Below are 16,638 nucleotides of genomic sequence, written 5' to 3' on the forward strand. Positions count from 1 at the left end.
GGTTGGATGGAGCTTAGAGCAGCCTGGTCTAGGGGAGTGTGTCCCTGCTCATTGCAGGGGGCAGGGACTGAATGGTCATGAAGGTCCCTTCCAGCCCAAACCATTCTGTGATTCTGTGCTTCTGAAAAAAACAGCGAAGTCTGGGATAAAGATCAACTTTATAATTCCTGAATTTGTAGGTATTTTATTTCTATCATTAAAAAATAAAATGGCAAAGAATAAACAGACCACTGAGTCAGCAGGTGTAAAACATCTTCCCCTTCTAAATCTGTTTCTTTCAGTTGAATACTGTTACCTTCATGGAGGAGCAGCTCTAAGGACAGATGGTATAAAGGTTTGCCTAGTGCAAAGTCCTATTTTCAAGGGAAATTTTCATGTTCTGTTCTTTGAAGGGCTATTGACTACCAAATCACACGCGTACATGCCTCTGATCTTTCTGAAGATGAGTCACAGTTCAACTTGTATATCTAAGCACTGGGATCACATTTGCAGTATGTTGATCACTCCTGATGACAGGACCATGATGATCTCATGTGTGGGGTTATAAAGCGTGCATTGCTAAAAAAGAGGAGTTAGAGCTATTAAAAACAGAATGCTAGGGGTTTTGCTGGTTGTTTCTTTGAGGGTTTTTTATTAGTATGCTGCTGTAGGTTTTGCAGTATAACAAACATTACCTTGAGCTTAGTGGCTCTAAATGCTGGGTTAATTTACACTCCGAGCGGACCTTTCAGCGTCAGGCAATCTTTTTTGCCAACATAAGCACTCAGCTGAAACAACAGCTATGACTCAGTTGCCAGTGAACGCTGCTTGAATTGATTTAGTCTGAGTTCAGATTTAGCACATAATCATGTTCAATTTGATCCGCTGTGCTGCCTAGAGATAAAAGGGTTGAAAAAAATAGATTTAGATTATGTCAGTCTTTGTGGTGATGTCATTGCCATGAGAGATGGAATAGCGCTGTTACTATGCTGTGCCTGCTCAGTTGGTGGGTGTACGGGGGAAAAGCAAGGAGCAACTCAGTTAAGTGCAAAGAGCTTGTGTCGGAAGCTTGCAGTTCTTGTCAGCATTGAAACAGGATCTTGGACTGTTCAACTGCAATACTGACGTGAAGATTTGTTTTTTTCCTTCTAATCATTTGTAACTCCGAGGTTGCCTGACTCTCTGTACAACAGAGGGGGATGCCAGCCCGTAGCATGGACTGTGATATCTCCACTCTGGTTGCCTGTGGGGTTGATGTGGAGGTTTTTGCCAACCAAGAGGTTAAGGTATGCGCCTACAATTCTTTTGTTACAGATGCTTCTTAGAAAAGCCTTTGGGAGCAATAGGCATTTGTATGTAGCAATTCAGACTAAGGAGGCAGATGTGATTCTGCTGCAGTAGTAAAAGTCACGCAGTTAAAAAAAAATCTGTTAATTAGGGGAGAGGAATATGTGAGAGAAATGTGCCTGCTTTTTACTGTGTTTTCATAAGCTGAAAGAATAGGCTGGTGTTTACTCTTTAATGATATAAGAAATGGGTTATATAACTGACATCTGTGTATATGCATGTTTCATACTCATAAAAAAACATTCATTGTTACTTTTGGTGAGATATTTTTAGCCCAGTGTCAGCCTTGCCACTGATGTTATTTATCAATGTTCATAATGTTCGCATATTTTCTCTCAGTTGAACAGAAGCTGTTTCTTTCCTTTGGATCCAGATCATGTGTCCAAGTATAAATTTTTTGTGAGGGGTTAAAAGTTTGGAGCCAGTATTTTGGTGAATTTGCAATATAACAGAATACAGAAAGTTGTGCATCTTGCGCATCTTATGAATACCTCAGAAGCAATGCTTAAAGGCTTGATAAGGTGGGCTCTTAATTGTCTCTTAATTAGACAATTGCCATAGAAAAGTCATCCTGTGTAATTGCTTACTGTTGAAATCAATTACCATCTTCTTTTATTCTCATATTGCTGCAAGAAAATCACTGCAAATTAAGTTTGAAAGAGAAATATTAAGTATGCTTTTCACAGATCATCTGAAAGAGCTCATAGGCATAATACAGTGATATCCAGCAGTTTATTTAAAGGACAGAGATACAGACAACGCTAGTTCCTAATCTGATTGCTCTTAGTATTCAAAAAATGGAACAGGGAAGAAAAGGATTTAATTGGAGGTCAAATTTTGAATCCCTGTGCTGTTTAATTCTGAGTCAAACATTGAAGCTAATGGAAGTATCTGGAAATAACACCACTTTTATTTGCAAGAGATCAGTATGGGGTTTATTTCCCTGTTAATTTGTTACCAGGTGCTGTCATGTGTACTTTGTACAGATGCTTTTGTGTTGCCAGCAAGAGATTCTTCTTAATTTAAAAAGCTTCTTCTTAACAGTTTAAAACTGGATTTAGAGATGAAATTCAGAGGAATGATGAAATAGATGAATAGATGAAATAGAGAGTAATTCAGAGGAATGGTTCAGGTGAGCAGCCTTGCCTGCAGTGGGACATGTTTTCTGTAGTGTTTTGAAGTAGTAGAATGTTTGTCTGCTTATTCCTTTTTTTTTTTTTTTTTAATTCTTCCTTAAGAACATAAATATATATTTTTATTTAGGAGTTACATCTGTGTTGTGATGAGTTTGTATCTGGAGCAACTGTCTTTTAGTGACATGTCGACATTCAACATAAGACTATGCCAGATGTTAGAGTTGTAGTGATCTCTTGTATCCTTATTCATGACAGTAGCAATGAAAAAGTAAAGTTTTGGTTTCCATGAAATCAGCAGAAAGCCTTCCATGGACTTTGGTTAGACTTAGAGGAGCCTGATTTAAGCTGCAGCATTTGGAAAGTGTGGCCCAGGAACACAGGTAAAAGAGAACAAAAGGGTTACAGAGACATTACAGAAATTGTAATCCTTTTCATTACTTATAGTTAAAACTGCCTTTATATTTTTTTTTTTACTGATGTCTGAATTAAAATGTTGAGTGCAAAGACTTTGGGTACTTTTCCAATGGGGACTTCACTGCAGACTGCAGTGCAGCTTAGACGCAAAGCCTACTTTGAAGTTGTTTGGCTTAGATGCTAGAAGCAGCCTGTCCTTGGTGACCCACAGCTCACTGCAGACTAATTTTCACTTAGTTGTGCCCAAACTCGACTGCAGGAGGCTGTGTGCAGTGCTGCCGCAGCACGCCTGCTGCCCATGCTCGAGCCTCACCAGCCCTGCTCTCAGCCCCAGTTGCTACACAGCAGGCTGTAGTGTAGCATCCCCTTTGTCAAAGTTTCAGCACTACTGATAATCCAAAGGTGGAGACATCTGCTGCTCTTTGCTCACTCCTAGGAGAACTGCAGCAAAATACAGTGGTTTTATTTGACTGCAAAAGGGGTTCACTTCAAGATGTTGGGTTTTTGTTGACAGAATGGTCACAGTCAATATGATAATGTTTGTGTTGACTTTGGCAGGATAAAGAGAACATCAAGCTTTAAGTCTGAAAAGGAAGGAGGCTGTTTCTGAGAAGAGATGGATGTGGAAACTGAAGTAAAAGAGCAAAAGCAAGCACATCAATCCTGCCATCTCCCCTTCCTCTGTTCTCCCATGAGGCTTGGGCGATGTGACCTAGTGTGAGGCATCCCTGCCTGTGGCAGGGGGGTTGGAACTAAATGATCTTGAGGTCCTTTCCAACCCAAACCATTCTATGATTCTGTGAGTACTGCTCTGCCCAGCCCTTTTGCCAGCCAACTGGGAGGCACAAGTACTACTGGAAACTGAAATCTAGGCTATTGTCCTTCCAGTTGTCTTCTGCTATACAGCTCTTCATGCAGGGGAAAGTTGTTTTTGTAGAGAACCTTCTGGCAGTGCGAAGGAAATGTTCCTTCAGTGGTAGAAGATATGTATTAAGGATCTCATGATACATGTGTTGTTCGATGAGATTTTCTAAAATGAGCTATTAGCACTGTAGAAGTACTTCTCTAATGTGAGCAAGGATTGTGGTTTAGATTTGCCTGCAGCATAGATGGCTTTCATTTCGATGTAGGTTTAGAACTGATGTGGGGCTCCAGAGAAAGATGCTGGCTGTACTGAGCCACCACTGTCCTGCTTATGGTGGGTGGCTGGAGAGGAGCTGCCCCATTTGCCAGACCTGTGCTGGAAGAGCAGGGTTTGTGTTGGGGCTGTGGAGCAGGAGCTCTCACAGCAGGTGGCAATGGTCATTCCTTGTATTTGCTACTCTTCAAGAGAAGTGCTGGAGGATTCTCACACAGAGAAGCAACACCTGCTGCTTGGCACAGGGCTTGGGGCAGAGTTGAGCGGCTTGTCTTAATGCTTTTCCACCTGTGGAAGTGACCTTATTCTGTAGGCTCTTACCATTTGGCATACAGCTCAGAAATACTCTTTTCCTCCATTTGGCCTGTGAGTGATTACTTAGTACTGAAGGCAAAGCTTTTTAGTTTCAGCACTGGGAATGGCTCATCCTTTCAGGAAACACACGTTTGGATGCCCTGAAACTGGCAGCTGACCTGCAGCACTGACACCGTTGGTTTACCATCCATGAATTCATCAAGCAGGCCTTCTGGTTTTGATCAGCTGATGCTTTGAATTGTGTTTTATAATCTCAAAATAGGGTCAGGCTAATCAACATGCTGCTAACTGTATCGGGCTTGTGTATCGGGAATAGCAGAGGTGAGAAGGCAACCATAGAGCTCAAAAAGTGCAGTTCTGCTTTGAAGTTCACCTGGATAATTACAATTCTTCTGTCAGTGCCTCTAGGTGATAATTTTATGTAATGATCTTTGTTACATAAGCAAACAATTAATGAATATCTTGTTTATTTCTAATAGAGAAATTACAGACATCACTGAAACTTGTGGAAGAGAATTTAAACTCATACTTCTTACTCTAAGTAAGATAGTCATATATTATTCATAATTCATGTTCTCTCTTCAGTTCATATGCGCTGTTCCTCTTGGCATCAAGGTATGACTGGGGCTACAAGGCACTACTGTAACACAGAAGAAATATTTATGATCTAGACCGATTGAATTTGTATCTGAAGAGAATAATGTAAAGTAATGTGGATAGGAACATTATCTTAATGCAGGGGAAAAACAATGTGGACATGAGCCAGGCAGCAAAAGGGAATAGGAGAAATAGTTTCACTGTGGTGACTTTATTGCTTTGGAGGATTAATTCCAGTTGGAGTGGAATGTCTGTCAATCTGTAAACTCATTATTCAGTTCAGACACTCTGGTGAGCACACTGATAACGCTAGTTGTTTGGGATGGATGGTTTGGAGATCAGTCATTGCCCTGCAGTTGCCTTTAAGAGGCTTAACAGGGTGATATTGTATCTAAACCTCTGAGTCTAGAGGGCAAAAACATGCTAAGTTCTTGTGGGTTTTGCTCTCCACTTACAAAACCCTCCAATTTGTGAAAATGGCTCATTCATAAAGATGTTCTGAGGTTTAAAGTTCAAGTGCTCGAAGATTAGAGTCATGTGAAGCAAGCTGGAGGGGTGTTGCTACCCCTCTGGATGCTGCCAGCTGCCCAGTGGCAAACATCATGACTTCTTGTGAAAGTTTCAGGGTTTCTTTTCTTCAGGTTCTTCTGCTTAGTCACATGAGCTTGATTTGTGGGAAGACTGTTGCTCAGTAAGACTCCATAGACTGGGAGCATAAGGAGGAAATCAAACAGCGGCATGACTACAGAAAATACCCTGATGGCTTGAAAGGATTGCTTTAAAATTTCTGTTAGTATTTCCTGCACTTGATAGTTCTTTCTATTTGCAAATAATGTTGCATCTGTGAAATCTTCAAGATCCAGTAGTTCTGCTTGAGAAATAGATATGTATGTCTTTTGATCTCTGCTTACTGTCTGTCTTCATCTAGAGTAAGTAACAAAGAGGAAGAATGAAAACATTTAGCTTTCTTGCTCATTTACTCCACCTGTAATAATGCTTTTAAAATAGGACTGTTTGGTTTGGAGAGAAAAGTATAACCTCTTTTTCTAGCCTTCAAAAAGCTGTAATGTTGATATAACTGATGTAGAATAAGGGTGTTAGAAAGATAAAAGATACCACCTTTAAGAGGTTTGTAATGTCTCACTCTCTCTCATATATATATGTATCTCATAGTAGTTACTATATTCTAAATAAAAAATTTCAAAAGCAACAGAAATATTTAGGACCTAAATAAGCAGGTCCCTGTCCAAAGAGATACCTTTTGCTTTCAGTGTTGTGGTAGCCCTGTTTACTCTGGTCTTCATAGCTTCCCAGATGTAGTTCTGTTTCCAGCACATAGACCCTGTTGCACAGCTTCAGTGTCAGTGTCCAGAGACTCTGAGCCAGCAAACCTGGGGCTCATGCACCCAGTGCTGCTGCAGACTGAAGCACTGCTGGAAACCAGTGTTAACAGGAATAGATTGGTCTTTGCCTTTGTCTTTCTAACAGCCCCATGTGAAGGCAAGTGAACTCCTTAAGAAATCTCCAAAGAAGAAGTAATACAGTTGTTAGACTTCTAAGTGTCATGGTGTGCCTTTAGGCTTACCTTCAGTTATTTCTATTTGCCTTTTTAACCTTCAGTGATTTGTATTTGTTTTTTTAACTTTCAGTTACTGGTATTTGCTTTTTTTTTACCTCCAGTTATTTGTATTTGCTTTTTTCTTGATTCAGAAGGGAATGCTGCTGTTTCACTGGAGGTCAGTTGCAGCTGCAGGTGCTTACACACCTGTGAATATGGCATGCTTTGTTTCTCATTCTTCACCCTTTTAATACTAACAGAGTGAACAGCAGAACAAGTCAGAGGTTTTTATATTCTTTTTATCCTCCTTTCTGTTGGAAGGCACATGAAGATATTTCCTTTTCATAAGGATAACAAGACAATCAGCAATTTGTCATCAAATGAAAATAAGTAACAGCTAGAATGCATTGCTAGAACATGCAGCAGTAATCCAAGGCAGGTAATAAGGTAAGAGGGAGCTTGCAATTATGCTGATAAATGGCCCAACCTATGTAAGGAGCAATAAAGAGATGATGATTTTCTTCAGCAGATTTTAGGAATTAATCAGTACAGCTATAGATTGAGGTACTTTTAATACACATGCAAGTGTGATACTGAGTTTTTTAGGCAATTATTTTGTTTAGAATTCCCAGTAGAGCCTATAGAGGTGAAATACCCAAATTCTTTGTGGTTTTCTTAAAAAAAGCATTTCAGAGACACATTGTTTTCATGTCCCTAGTGGCTAGCCTCATTCATCTCTGCAGGTAATGTGTATGTGCAGTGTTTTGTCTCAAGCTTTGCTGATACCGTTGGCTGCTTCATAGCGTGATCTAAACTTTGATACTGAAAGAAGTTTCAAGTTTTGGGGCAGAGGTCTGCACCAACCTTATTATGTGTATCCCTTTAGTGCATTATTTTGCACATAGACTAATGGCTGTGCTTTGTGATTGGACAGTTCTTTAATATTTTCTAGGAGTGATTCTGCCAAAGGCATTAAATAATCTACTTAGTTTTGACCATTCATGTGCTAAACAACATATTTGCTTTGGAAGATATTATCTGATCATATGCTAGAATGCAAACAACCATGACAGTGTGATCTCAAGCAGTAAATTCTTCCTTGGTGAAGAGATGCTGAACAAGAAGAGTGCCGCAGTTTATCAGACCTTTGACTAACACACAAGCTGCTGAGGTCCAGAAACTTGCCAAGCTCAGTCTCTAGTCAGTGCTCAGTTGCTGCAGGATTCTGTGTTTTCCTTCCACCTATTTATAGTGGTGCCAGCACCCTGTGCATGGACTTCTGAATGTTTCCCCATTGACATGGCTGTCAGTGTGCACCCTCTTCTAAATGCCAACTGAATTCAAATTTCTCCATGGGAGACTTCTGAGTCTCTACTGTCTAACCCTCCTTAAAGTAACTGTTTTTATTGACTTCTTAGTGTTGAGTCTTGACTCTTCTTTGGTGTAGATCATAGATTTGAGCCTCAGTTGCCGCTTCTAATACTTGCAGCGGAGTTGGAACTAGATGAGCTTAAGTTCCTTTCCAAGCCTAACTATTCTATGATTCTATGACAGCTTAGCTGCCCTCAGTATAGGATATTATATATGCAGGGTTTTTTTCAGGCCAAACACAAACTTCTCCCTTTTTTTTCCTCATTGACAGCAGTTCTAAAATGCACATGAAGCCATTGAGTTTGTTTCCAGCCTATGCTTTCCCTCTGTAATTCAGGCTGATTTCTGCTTTGTCCATGTTAATTCCTGAAAGCACAGGTCATCTTCTCACAGCATCAGTGTTCTTGTGAGGCATTTAACTGCCCCCAGTAGGAATTTCTGTTGGTGCTGAATCAAGGAGAAGCCCTTGGTTGTTGCAGCTCTGAAGCAGTCAACAGCCCCGTTGTCCTTGCGGGACCTTTGCACAGCACACTGCAGAGCTGGGGGGGGGGGCATGCAGCAGCATCTCTATGGCAGTCTGTCTGTTCTGTACTCCCAGAGTTGTGAAAAACTTCAAAGTGGTGTTGTACAAAGAAAGTTCCAAGTGTTCTCATTTGCAGACGGAGAACTAAGGAACCAGGAAGTAAGTTTTCTGATTAGGAAAGTGGATTAGAATGTATCAGGTTCTGTAGATGTTCAACCTCAAATGCTGTTCGAGCTGTAGACATTAGCCAGACAACAAGGAGCCTTGCTTAGTTACTGTCTGTTTTGGGAAGGGAAGAGAGGGGTTGAAACTGGTCCAACCTTGCTGCCTTTCAGAATCTGCCTGAGGTTATAACAGCATCTGGATGGAGAGATGGACTTTATCTTGCAGCATGGCTTCACATTTGGCAGAGAAATGTACTGCAGCATGAAAAATCCTCCAGTTTTGCAGCACCAGGTAGTCCTATCTGTTGAAATAACAATCACTGAGCTGGGAAACACAGTGAACCTGTTGGCTCAGAGCAGGATCAACAGGCAGCTGTATGCAGTAATTTCTTCAGCTCAATTTGTCGCTTGCAGAGGTATCCGTCTGCTTCATATATTGTGGTGAGTAATCTTGATACGCTGGCCATAAAAGGTGGAGGCACTCAAACAGCTGAATCAAGCATTGTGGTGAGCTCTGCTGTGTTATACCCATGTCATGCCCAGAGCAGTGGTAACCTTGCAAAATCTTATTTGTCCTTGTATTCATGTAGGTTGGACATGCCGGTGTGCAGGCAGATGAACAAACTGTAGTAAAAGAACTGCTGATCCTCTCCTGAAATGAAATTCCATTTATGGAGGAGATAAGATTATGATTGTTTCATTTGCTGTATAAGTCTTATTCCAGGTTTACCAGCTTCAAGTATTCATCATCCTTTGGTGTGTATTCTCTTGCCTGGGAACCTTCAGTATTGGTTGCTTTTCCATGTTTCTCAGGGAAAACCAATAACCAATCAGAATACAGACTTTTGCGTTGTCTAAATAGTTAGAATCATACTGGGAAATTTGTTTTAAGCACCACTTCTCTGTAGCTGTTGGTTTGACATGTGCCCTTTTTAACTGGGTATTGTTTGTTTGGGGTGTGTGTATTTTGTTTTGGGCGTTATTATTTTATTTGCTGATAAAAACAAAACAACCCAAACCTAAACCCAAAATCAACCCACCATCAGAAATGGCCTTTCTCCCTCAAAGAGGAACATTAAAAGGAGCACTTATCTTTAAGGAGCAGGTCATAGGTGGAAGTCCTCTGAGCTGTGGTTTTAACCTGAGGGAGAAGGAAAGCAGTTGGTCATTTAAAAAGGTGGCTGAAATGAGGAAGAAGTTTCAGAGGAGGGAAGCCTGTATGATGATAGGGTTTTTTTCCCCCCTTCAAAAGTGCCTCTGTGGTGCAAGACCAAGAATGGAGAACACTCTTGTGGCAGGGAGGTCAGTTGTGGCAGGCCTTATGATTGAGTGATGGCAGAGGCAGAGAAGTTAGGATGGATGGAGAATTGACGAAAACAAGAATGCTCAATGGAAGACCAAGGCAAGAACAGATGACTTTGACTTCTTATGGTGTAGTGGAATGATTTAAGGATTTTGAGAGCGGAAGCTGACACAAGATGCTGACAAAACTCAGTGGTGGTCAAGAAAAGGAGGACTTCATGACAAAAGCTGTCACCAGTCAGGTGTTGGCATCATTGAAACCTTAGGTACATTAATCTTGACAGCTTTCTGCTGTCCTGAAACATTCCACAGGCTTCCATTCCACCTCCACATAACAAAATCCCTTTGTGAACTGTTACTGTGGGCTACTGCTGTTCTCAGCTTCCTCCTCAAAACTTGTTGTTGTTGTATGTCTTACAAGGAATTAAAGACTCAGCTACATATGCATGTGTAAGACAGAAACTATTTTGTAAACCCTACAAAAAAAAAAATCTTTGCCCTTTATTCCTACCTTATCATAGAATCATGACCTTCTCTGTCTTGCTTTCTGCTGGATCCTTCTAAAATGCAAGAAGGAAGGGTGTTTTTTCCCTTGTTTCTGCCCAGTGTGGTAGATGATACTAGAAATAAAACCCAGTAATTTCTGAATTGTTGGAAGTATCCAAACAGGAAGGAATGTTCTGGGCACGCTCTTTTCAGCAAGTGGAGGTAGCTAATTTGTATTTGATTCTTGATTTTGATCTTGGCAATTAAGAAATTAATAATGTCAAGTACTTTCACTGAAAGTTATTTTGAAGCAAGCTTTTGAAATGAAGAGTCTGAGATCGGATGAAAGGAAAATTATTATGTTTTAAAAAGTCATTTTCAGCACCTTTATGGAGCTGGTAAATACTGTCTCCTAAGACGATTATCTGAGATTGAGGAGTGCATGGGAGCTAGCGTTTAAGGAGGCACTGTTGAATGCATAATGGGATTATCTGTCCTGATGCAAAGGACAGATGGGACATACATTAGGAGACTGTTGTGGCTAGATCAGATACGACTTTTGCTTTACAGCAGTTTAAGGTTTTATATATAAAGTGAAAACCAAGTGGGCAAAATTACAAAATTGATTTCAGTTAACTGAGGATTTAAATAGGAACAAGGAAAGTCTGGTGATGCAGAAAAAGTGAGAGGAAAACAATGTGCAAATCCATTAACAGCAAGATGCATAATGAACAGTGTTATATAAACTGCTTGACTAATAAGCAGCTAAATTAATAGAAAAAAACCAACTCTAGTAGCGGCCAGAGCAGAGATAAACTGCTAAAAATGCAGAGATAAGACAGTTGTTCAAGTGTACAGGACCTGATAAAATCTACCAAAGAATGCTTTAGTATACAGTTGAAATAATCTTGCTACCATTTGAAATTATCTTTGAGAATTCATAGGTTACAGAGAGACTGCTGTTAGAAAGAAATAGCATTTCTGTTTGAATGGAGGAGGGGAAGGGTCTGGAAAATTATAGAAATTTTATCTGACTTAAATTTTGGAAGTAAGTTTGTAAGTACTTTGGAAGTTCCAGCCCTCTGATCATCTTGGCCTCCGCTGGACTCTCTGCGATAGGTCCATGTCCCTCTTGTGCTGAGACCCCCAGAGCTGGATGCGGTATTGCAGGTGGGGTCTCATGAGAGTAGAGTAGAGGGGCAGAATCACCTCCCTTGACCTGCTGCTTTCTGGCCATGTTGTCAAGCTGACTGAAAGCTCTCAAGTTGTGAATATTGTTGTGATTTCTTGGGTGCATTAATCCTGTTGAGTGGTGGTTTCCTGGTTTGGGTTCTGTGCTAATGTGGCTGCGGGTCAGTTTAAGTAAGCTGGCCAGTGCTAGTGCAATGTTTGTCTCTTGAGGCTGGTTGTACTTTACAGATGAACGTTTTTTGTCTAAAAATGAGATTTCATGTTGCCATCTTGTTCACAGATCCTAAGAAGAAAACCACTGAAGTGTGAAAGGTAGTAAGTAGCTTTATCTTTAGAAACACCTGATTATATTAGAGGAATTCCAGGGCTGTGCAACCAGGAAGCTTTCTGCAGGTGACTGCTAGTCCTTGAACCATAATCTGAGAATCACTGAATTAAACAGAATTCTTATTAATCACAACAGCTGGGAACAATGCCAAACACTGGGCCATAACAGTAATAAGTATGCTGCTTATACTAGCAGTAAATTATTGGCATACTTATTTTTAGAGGTTTGGAAGGTTGATGCATTTTTGTCTGAATTCTTTAAATAAATGAATAAAAATGAAACATGCTCAGATATCTGTATCTTGCTTTTGTAGCAGATAACTAGACTGATAAAACTATAGTGATTTAAACTACCTGCCCAAAATTTTAACTCCCAGATTAGTGAGATATTTCCTGGGCTAGTGAAAGGAGTTTGGTTTCACTAAGTGTTGCTGAATAAAAACATTTGCTTGGCATAAAGTGGCAGTCCTGAAACAGAAGAGTACTCAGTGCATACTGCATCCTAGGAAACAACAATACAGAATATTTTTTAGTGTCATTGGCTCAGTGTTTGCTAAAATTTCTGCTAAAGCTTTAACTATATTATTCTGTTTTATAGTTCATGTGGTTTTATAGTGAACCAGAAGCAGAGCAAAGGAACCTTAAGTATTTTATAAAGAAAAGGTCTTGGATAAAGAGAATTTACTTTGGGAATAAATAGTTGTTATAAATGTGGTAAAAAGATAATTAATAGGAGTGTGCACTAGTGTCTAAAATGGAGTGGCTGATAATAGCTGCAGATATTCAATATATTGAACTACTATATTTTGAGACCACTTATCTATAGGAAGGTACCCTTCCTATAGATAAGGTTATTCTTCCCTAAATGTTTTCCATCAGATTTAAGGTTTATATATGTAGGAAGTCCATATCTACTGTGTTTCTGATTTGAGTGTCCCTTAGAGAGTCTGTGGGCTCTGCTGAGGGACTTCTAGGATGAAATTTTCACTCATAGTTGATATTTGTCCTTAATGATATACTAGTATCCCAAACTTATTAAGTATACAATTTTCAATTTCAATTGAATTGAAAAGTGTAAATTCTGTTCTTAAGGCTACAATTGGCACTGCTTCTGCAACGTAGTGATTTGCAGGTATAGTCCATGTGTCAGGCTGAGTGGTCTGGAAGATGTAACCTCAGTAGCGAACAGGTTGCTTCCCTTTATTTTAGATTTAGGTAGATTTACATTAGATATTAGGAAGAAGTTCTTTACTGTGAGGGTGATGACACACTGACACAGGTTGCCCAAAGAAGCTGTGGCTGTTTCATCCCTGGCAGTGTTCAAGGCCAGGTTGGATGGGACTTGGAGCAGCCTGGTCTAGTGGAAGGTGTCTCTGCCCATGGCAGGGGGAGTTGGAGCTGGGTGCGCTTTGAGGTCCTTTCCTACCCGAGCTATTCTCTGATTCTATTATTTTGACTGACTAGTTCCCCTAAAATTGATATTCCCATGTCTTCTCATGTCACTTAGAATCTAATTGCACCAAAGTTCAGGGCTTTAAAATCTCACTGTCCTCAAAGCCAGACTTCTCAAGTTTACACATTCGCCTCCAACACTGCAGATAAACACATTATAGACTCCCATGATGGCATTTGCAAGGCACACACCATTCTTTGACACAGAGGCAGCGTGAAAAGGTGCCACAGGGCAAGAAACTGGACGCTACAGGGTACTAATTATTTTTATATGTCCTACTTTTTTTACTTTTCATAAAATGAGTAAAAATTCATGCAGTTACCACTGGGCTTGCTGGTATCCAGAGCAATCAGTAAGAGGGCAGTGTCTATGATGAGTGGCTTCAGTTTCATGATGCCAGTCCAGTATCTTTTTAATATCATGCTGTTACTGATAAATTTTTCACATCAGGAAATGAAAATGATTTTGATGAAGAGCAGTGCTGTTTTTAGCTGTAAGATAGGATTAGTCTATTTTCCAGTTCTTGTTTCTAAAGAAAATCTGTGCCAACTGGAAATTATCCAGTTGGTTGAAAAATGACATGGGAGTAGTTTGGTCAGGAATATTTGCTTTTTCACCCTGGGGTTTCTTCCATCTGCCTAATAAAACAATTAAATCACTGTAAGACTCAAATGCCCTTGCCTATACTCTGTCTGGTAGTGGACAGTACTAGTGGCTGTTGAGGCAGATAAAAACTATTGCTTCTTTTACTGCCCTTATGTACCTGTTACAGAGACCAGGGCTGTCCTGTCAGGACCACTTCCTGGTGCTGTGAGGCTGCTTGTCAACTAAAACCCCTCTTCTGGCCTGCACAAGCCCAGTTTTCTGAAAATTGCTAAATTCTTGATTTCATTAGGTACTATAGTACTGTAAAATTGTTAGAGTCTAATTAAGCATTGTGGTTTATACTGGAAATGAAAATATGCTGGATTTTTAATTAGGCAGGTAGACTACTGTATGGCATTTCCTTGATGCTTGGGATCCTGCAGTCCTCTGAAGACTGTGACCTCTGACGAGGGACAAGACAGCCTCCCTTAAGTGTAAGAATGTTTCAAGCACATTTTTTGTCACAGAAGCTTATTCAAACTGGAAAGCATCTTCAATATTTTGTAGGACAGAGCTGAAGTGAGTATTACAGTGACAGTATAGAAGCAGCATGGAGGGATGAGTGTATCATCTCTCTTTATGCAGGTATTTTCCATCCATTTTCTGCCATGATCTGCAAAATCAAGTTCACAGTTCAACTTTTCAGAGTGATAACAGCATTAAGAGCAATTGTACCTCACAGATTATAGCTCCTCTGAGGGCACCAAATTGGTGAGTGTGGGAGAATGATATACTTGCAGTCTTTTATAGTGGCCTCTTTCAGTGCAGGGTATAAATAGGTCTATGGAAGTTCTGCCATTTGAAGTTAGGAGGAACGCACTGTTACCTGTAGTTATCCTCTTTTTAAATATATATATATATAAAAATACATACACGCACTGGTGTCTTTCTATTTTTGACAGCACAGCTCCTGTTGTAAGGAAAATCTGTATCCTTTCTAATAATAAAAATAAGACTTTTTTCCTCTTTAAATAAATGCATCAAGCTCACATGTTTTCTTGTAAACAATTAATGAAGGAAGGTCTATATAGAGCAAAGCAGTATGAAAAGAAAATGTACATAGAGAATTGATGATGAAGGTAGGTTTTCACTGGCAAACTACAGAATGAGGCTTTCATGAATCATAAAAGCCTTTTCTGGAAATAGTTTTGCTTAAGATATTGCAGCAACTCAACACATTTTTTCTGGACCTCTCAGTTTAAAAGAGCTGTCATAGTTTCTGAACTATGCTTTAAAGTTGTTTATTTCACTTTATTTTCCTCTTCCTTTATCTATTTTTTCCCACTTAGACCATTTCTCTATTTTAAAGTGAAATTAGGAACTTGAACAAGTTAATGTCTATTAAGAAAACTGTATTGATCTCTACTGTTTAGTGGGATGTGAAGGGCTTTGCTGTATTAACCAAGGGCAAAATGCAGAAAGCTGTGCTGTGGTGTAAGCATCTCTTGTGTGATCCTGCACCCTCAAATCCTTATGCAGCCATCAGGGTAAAATTTGGTTTAGCTGCATGTGTCATCCATTCAGTTCTGGTGTGTTGCAGACCAGCGTACTCTTATTCCATCAGCTATACTGTGCTGGATGTACAAGAGGCAGAATATGTCTGAAATGGATCCTATAAGGAGTTTCCCATATGCCTCTATTTGTCACATTAGGAAGCATAAACTTCCCTTTATGCACACCTTTACTCTTTTCCAGCCCAATGATGATTTTTTCCTTAGTGTTTTAGAGGTTTTTTTGTACCTCTTCCTTACATGTTTATTTCTGATACTTTTTTTGTACACCATTAAGCCTGAAACACCATTCACATGTAGTTTATGTAGGTTTGCAACAGACTCCATTCAGTCGCTCAACTGGGGATCGCGTATCACTGACCTTGATGTATCCTTGTACAGACAGACTCCAGTTTCAAAGGCTGCAGCTTCTCTAGCTGTTCAAATGTAGACAGACGACAGACCTGCTTGAGTAATTTGCAAATGAGGTGTAAGACAGCGAATGACAGATGGTCGAGACAGACTGGCAAGAATAAGAAACAGTCAAATAGTACAACCAAAGCGTTAGACAGTGGTCATAGCACTGCAGATTCTGCCCACTGAGCGTGGGCTGCAGTAGCAGGGAGAAAGGCAAGAGAGAATAGCTCTTTATTTAATGTTTTAGGGCAGAGGTGCTGTTACAAAATGAGTGGTTTAGGGTTGCTTAAAGAATGACCATCAAAGGTATTACGAAGAGCAGTTTTAATATGATTTATAAAAGCACGACTTAACATAATTTGATGGCAAGGTTCACTTTCTTATTTATAGATGAAGCATTCAAAGGAAAATTGTAAAAACAAGCTAAAGATGATTGATACAGAGACCGAAGACACCAAGGGTGAGGGAGACCCTCCCTCCTCTCAGACTCAGTCAGTAGCCTGTGTCTAATGGAATGTATAAAGGCATATCGAGGTAGAATCAAGCTAAAATGATTTTTATAGAGGTCAAGGATGAAAAGGGTAAAGGAGACCTTCCCATTGAGTCACAAGGTTCAGACTGGACCCCTTTGCTTTATAAACTCCTAATGGAGCCTGGGTAAGGCTGAATCAAATCAGTCTCAGACTTGGACAATAGTTTGTGTCTAATGGAAAAAATACAGGCAATAAGGAAATCCTCCTGTTGAGTCGTGAGGTTCAGAACAGACCCCGTTGTTTTCTAAACTC

General features: G+C 39.9%; 1 protein-coding gene across 3 annotated transcripts in view; it reads left to right on the forward strand.

Moving 5' to 3' along the window:
* The window catches only part of RCAN2 (regulator of calcineurin 2), a 70,264-nt gene that overhangs the window by 27,481 nt on the left and 26,145 nt on the right, over positions 1-16,638 (forward strand). The window contains exon 1 of one of the 3 annotated variants that reach the window (XM_062638509.1): positions 845-1,265. The exons of the other annotated variants lie outside the window; for them this stretch is intronic. Within the exon in view, the coding sequence (XP_062494493.1) occupies positions 1,179-1,265 (87 nt within the window). The 5' untranslated portion in view covers positions 845-1,178. Of the gene's footprint in view, positions 1-844; positions 1,266-16,638 lie in introns of those variants that run through there. 3 annotated transcript variants of the gene reach the window in all.

The sequence above is a fragment of the Pezoporus occidentalis genome, unplaced genomic scaffold (assembly GCF_034315485.1).
Source record: "Pezoporus occidentalis ecotype Australia unplaced genomic scaffold, CSIRO_AGI_Poc_V1 ctg57, whole genome shotgun sequence".
Classification (NCBI taxonomy): domain Eukaryota; kingdom Metazoa; phylum Chordata; class Aves; order Psittaciformes; family Psittacidae; genus Pezoporus; species Pezoporus occidentalis.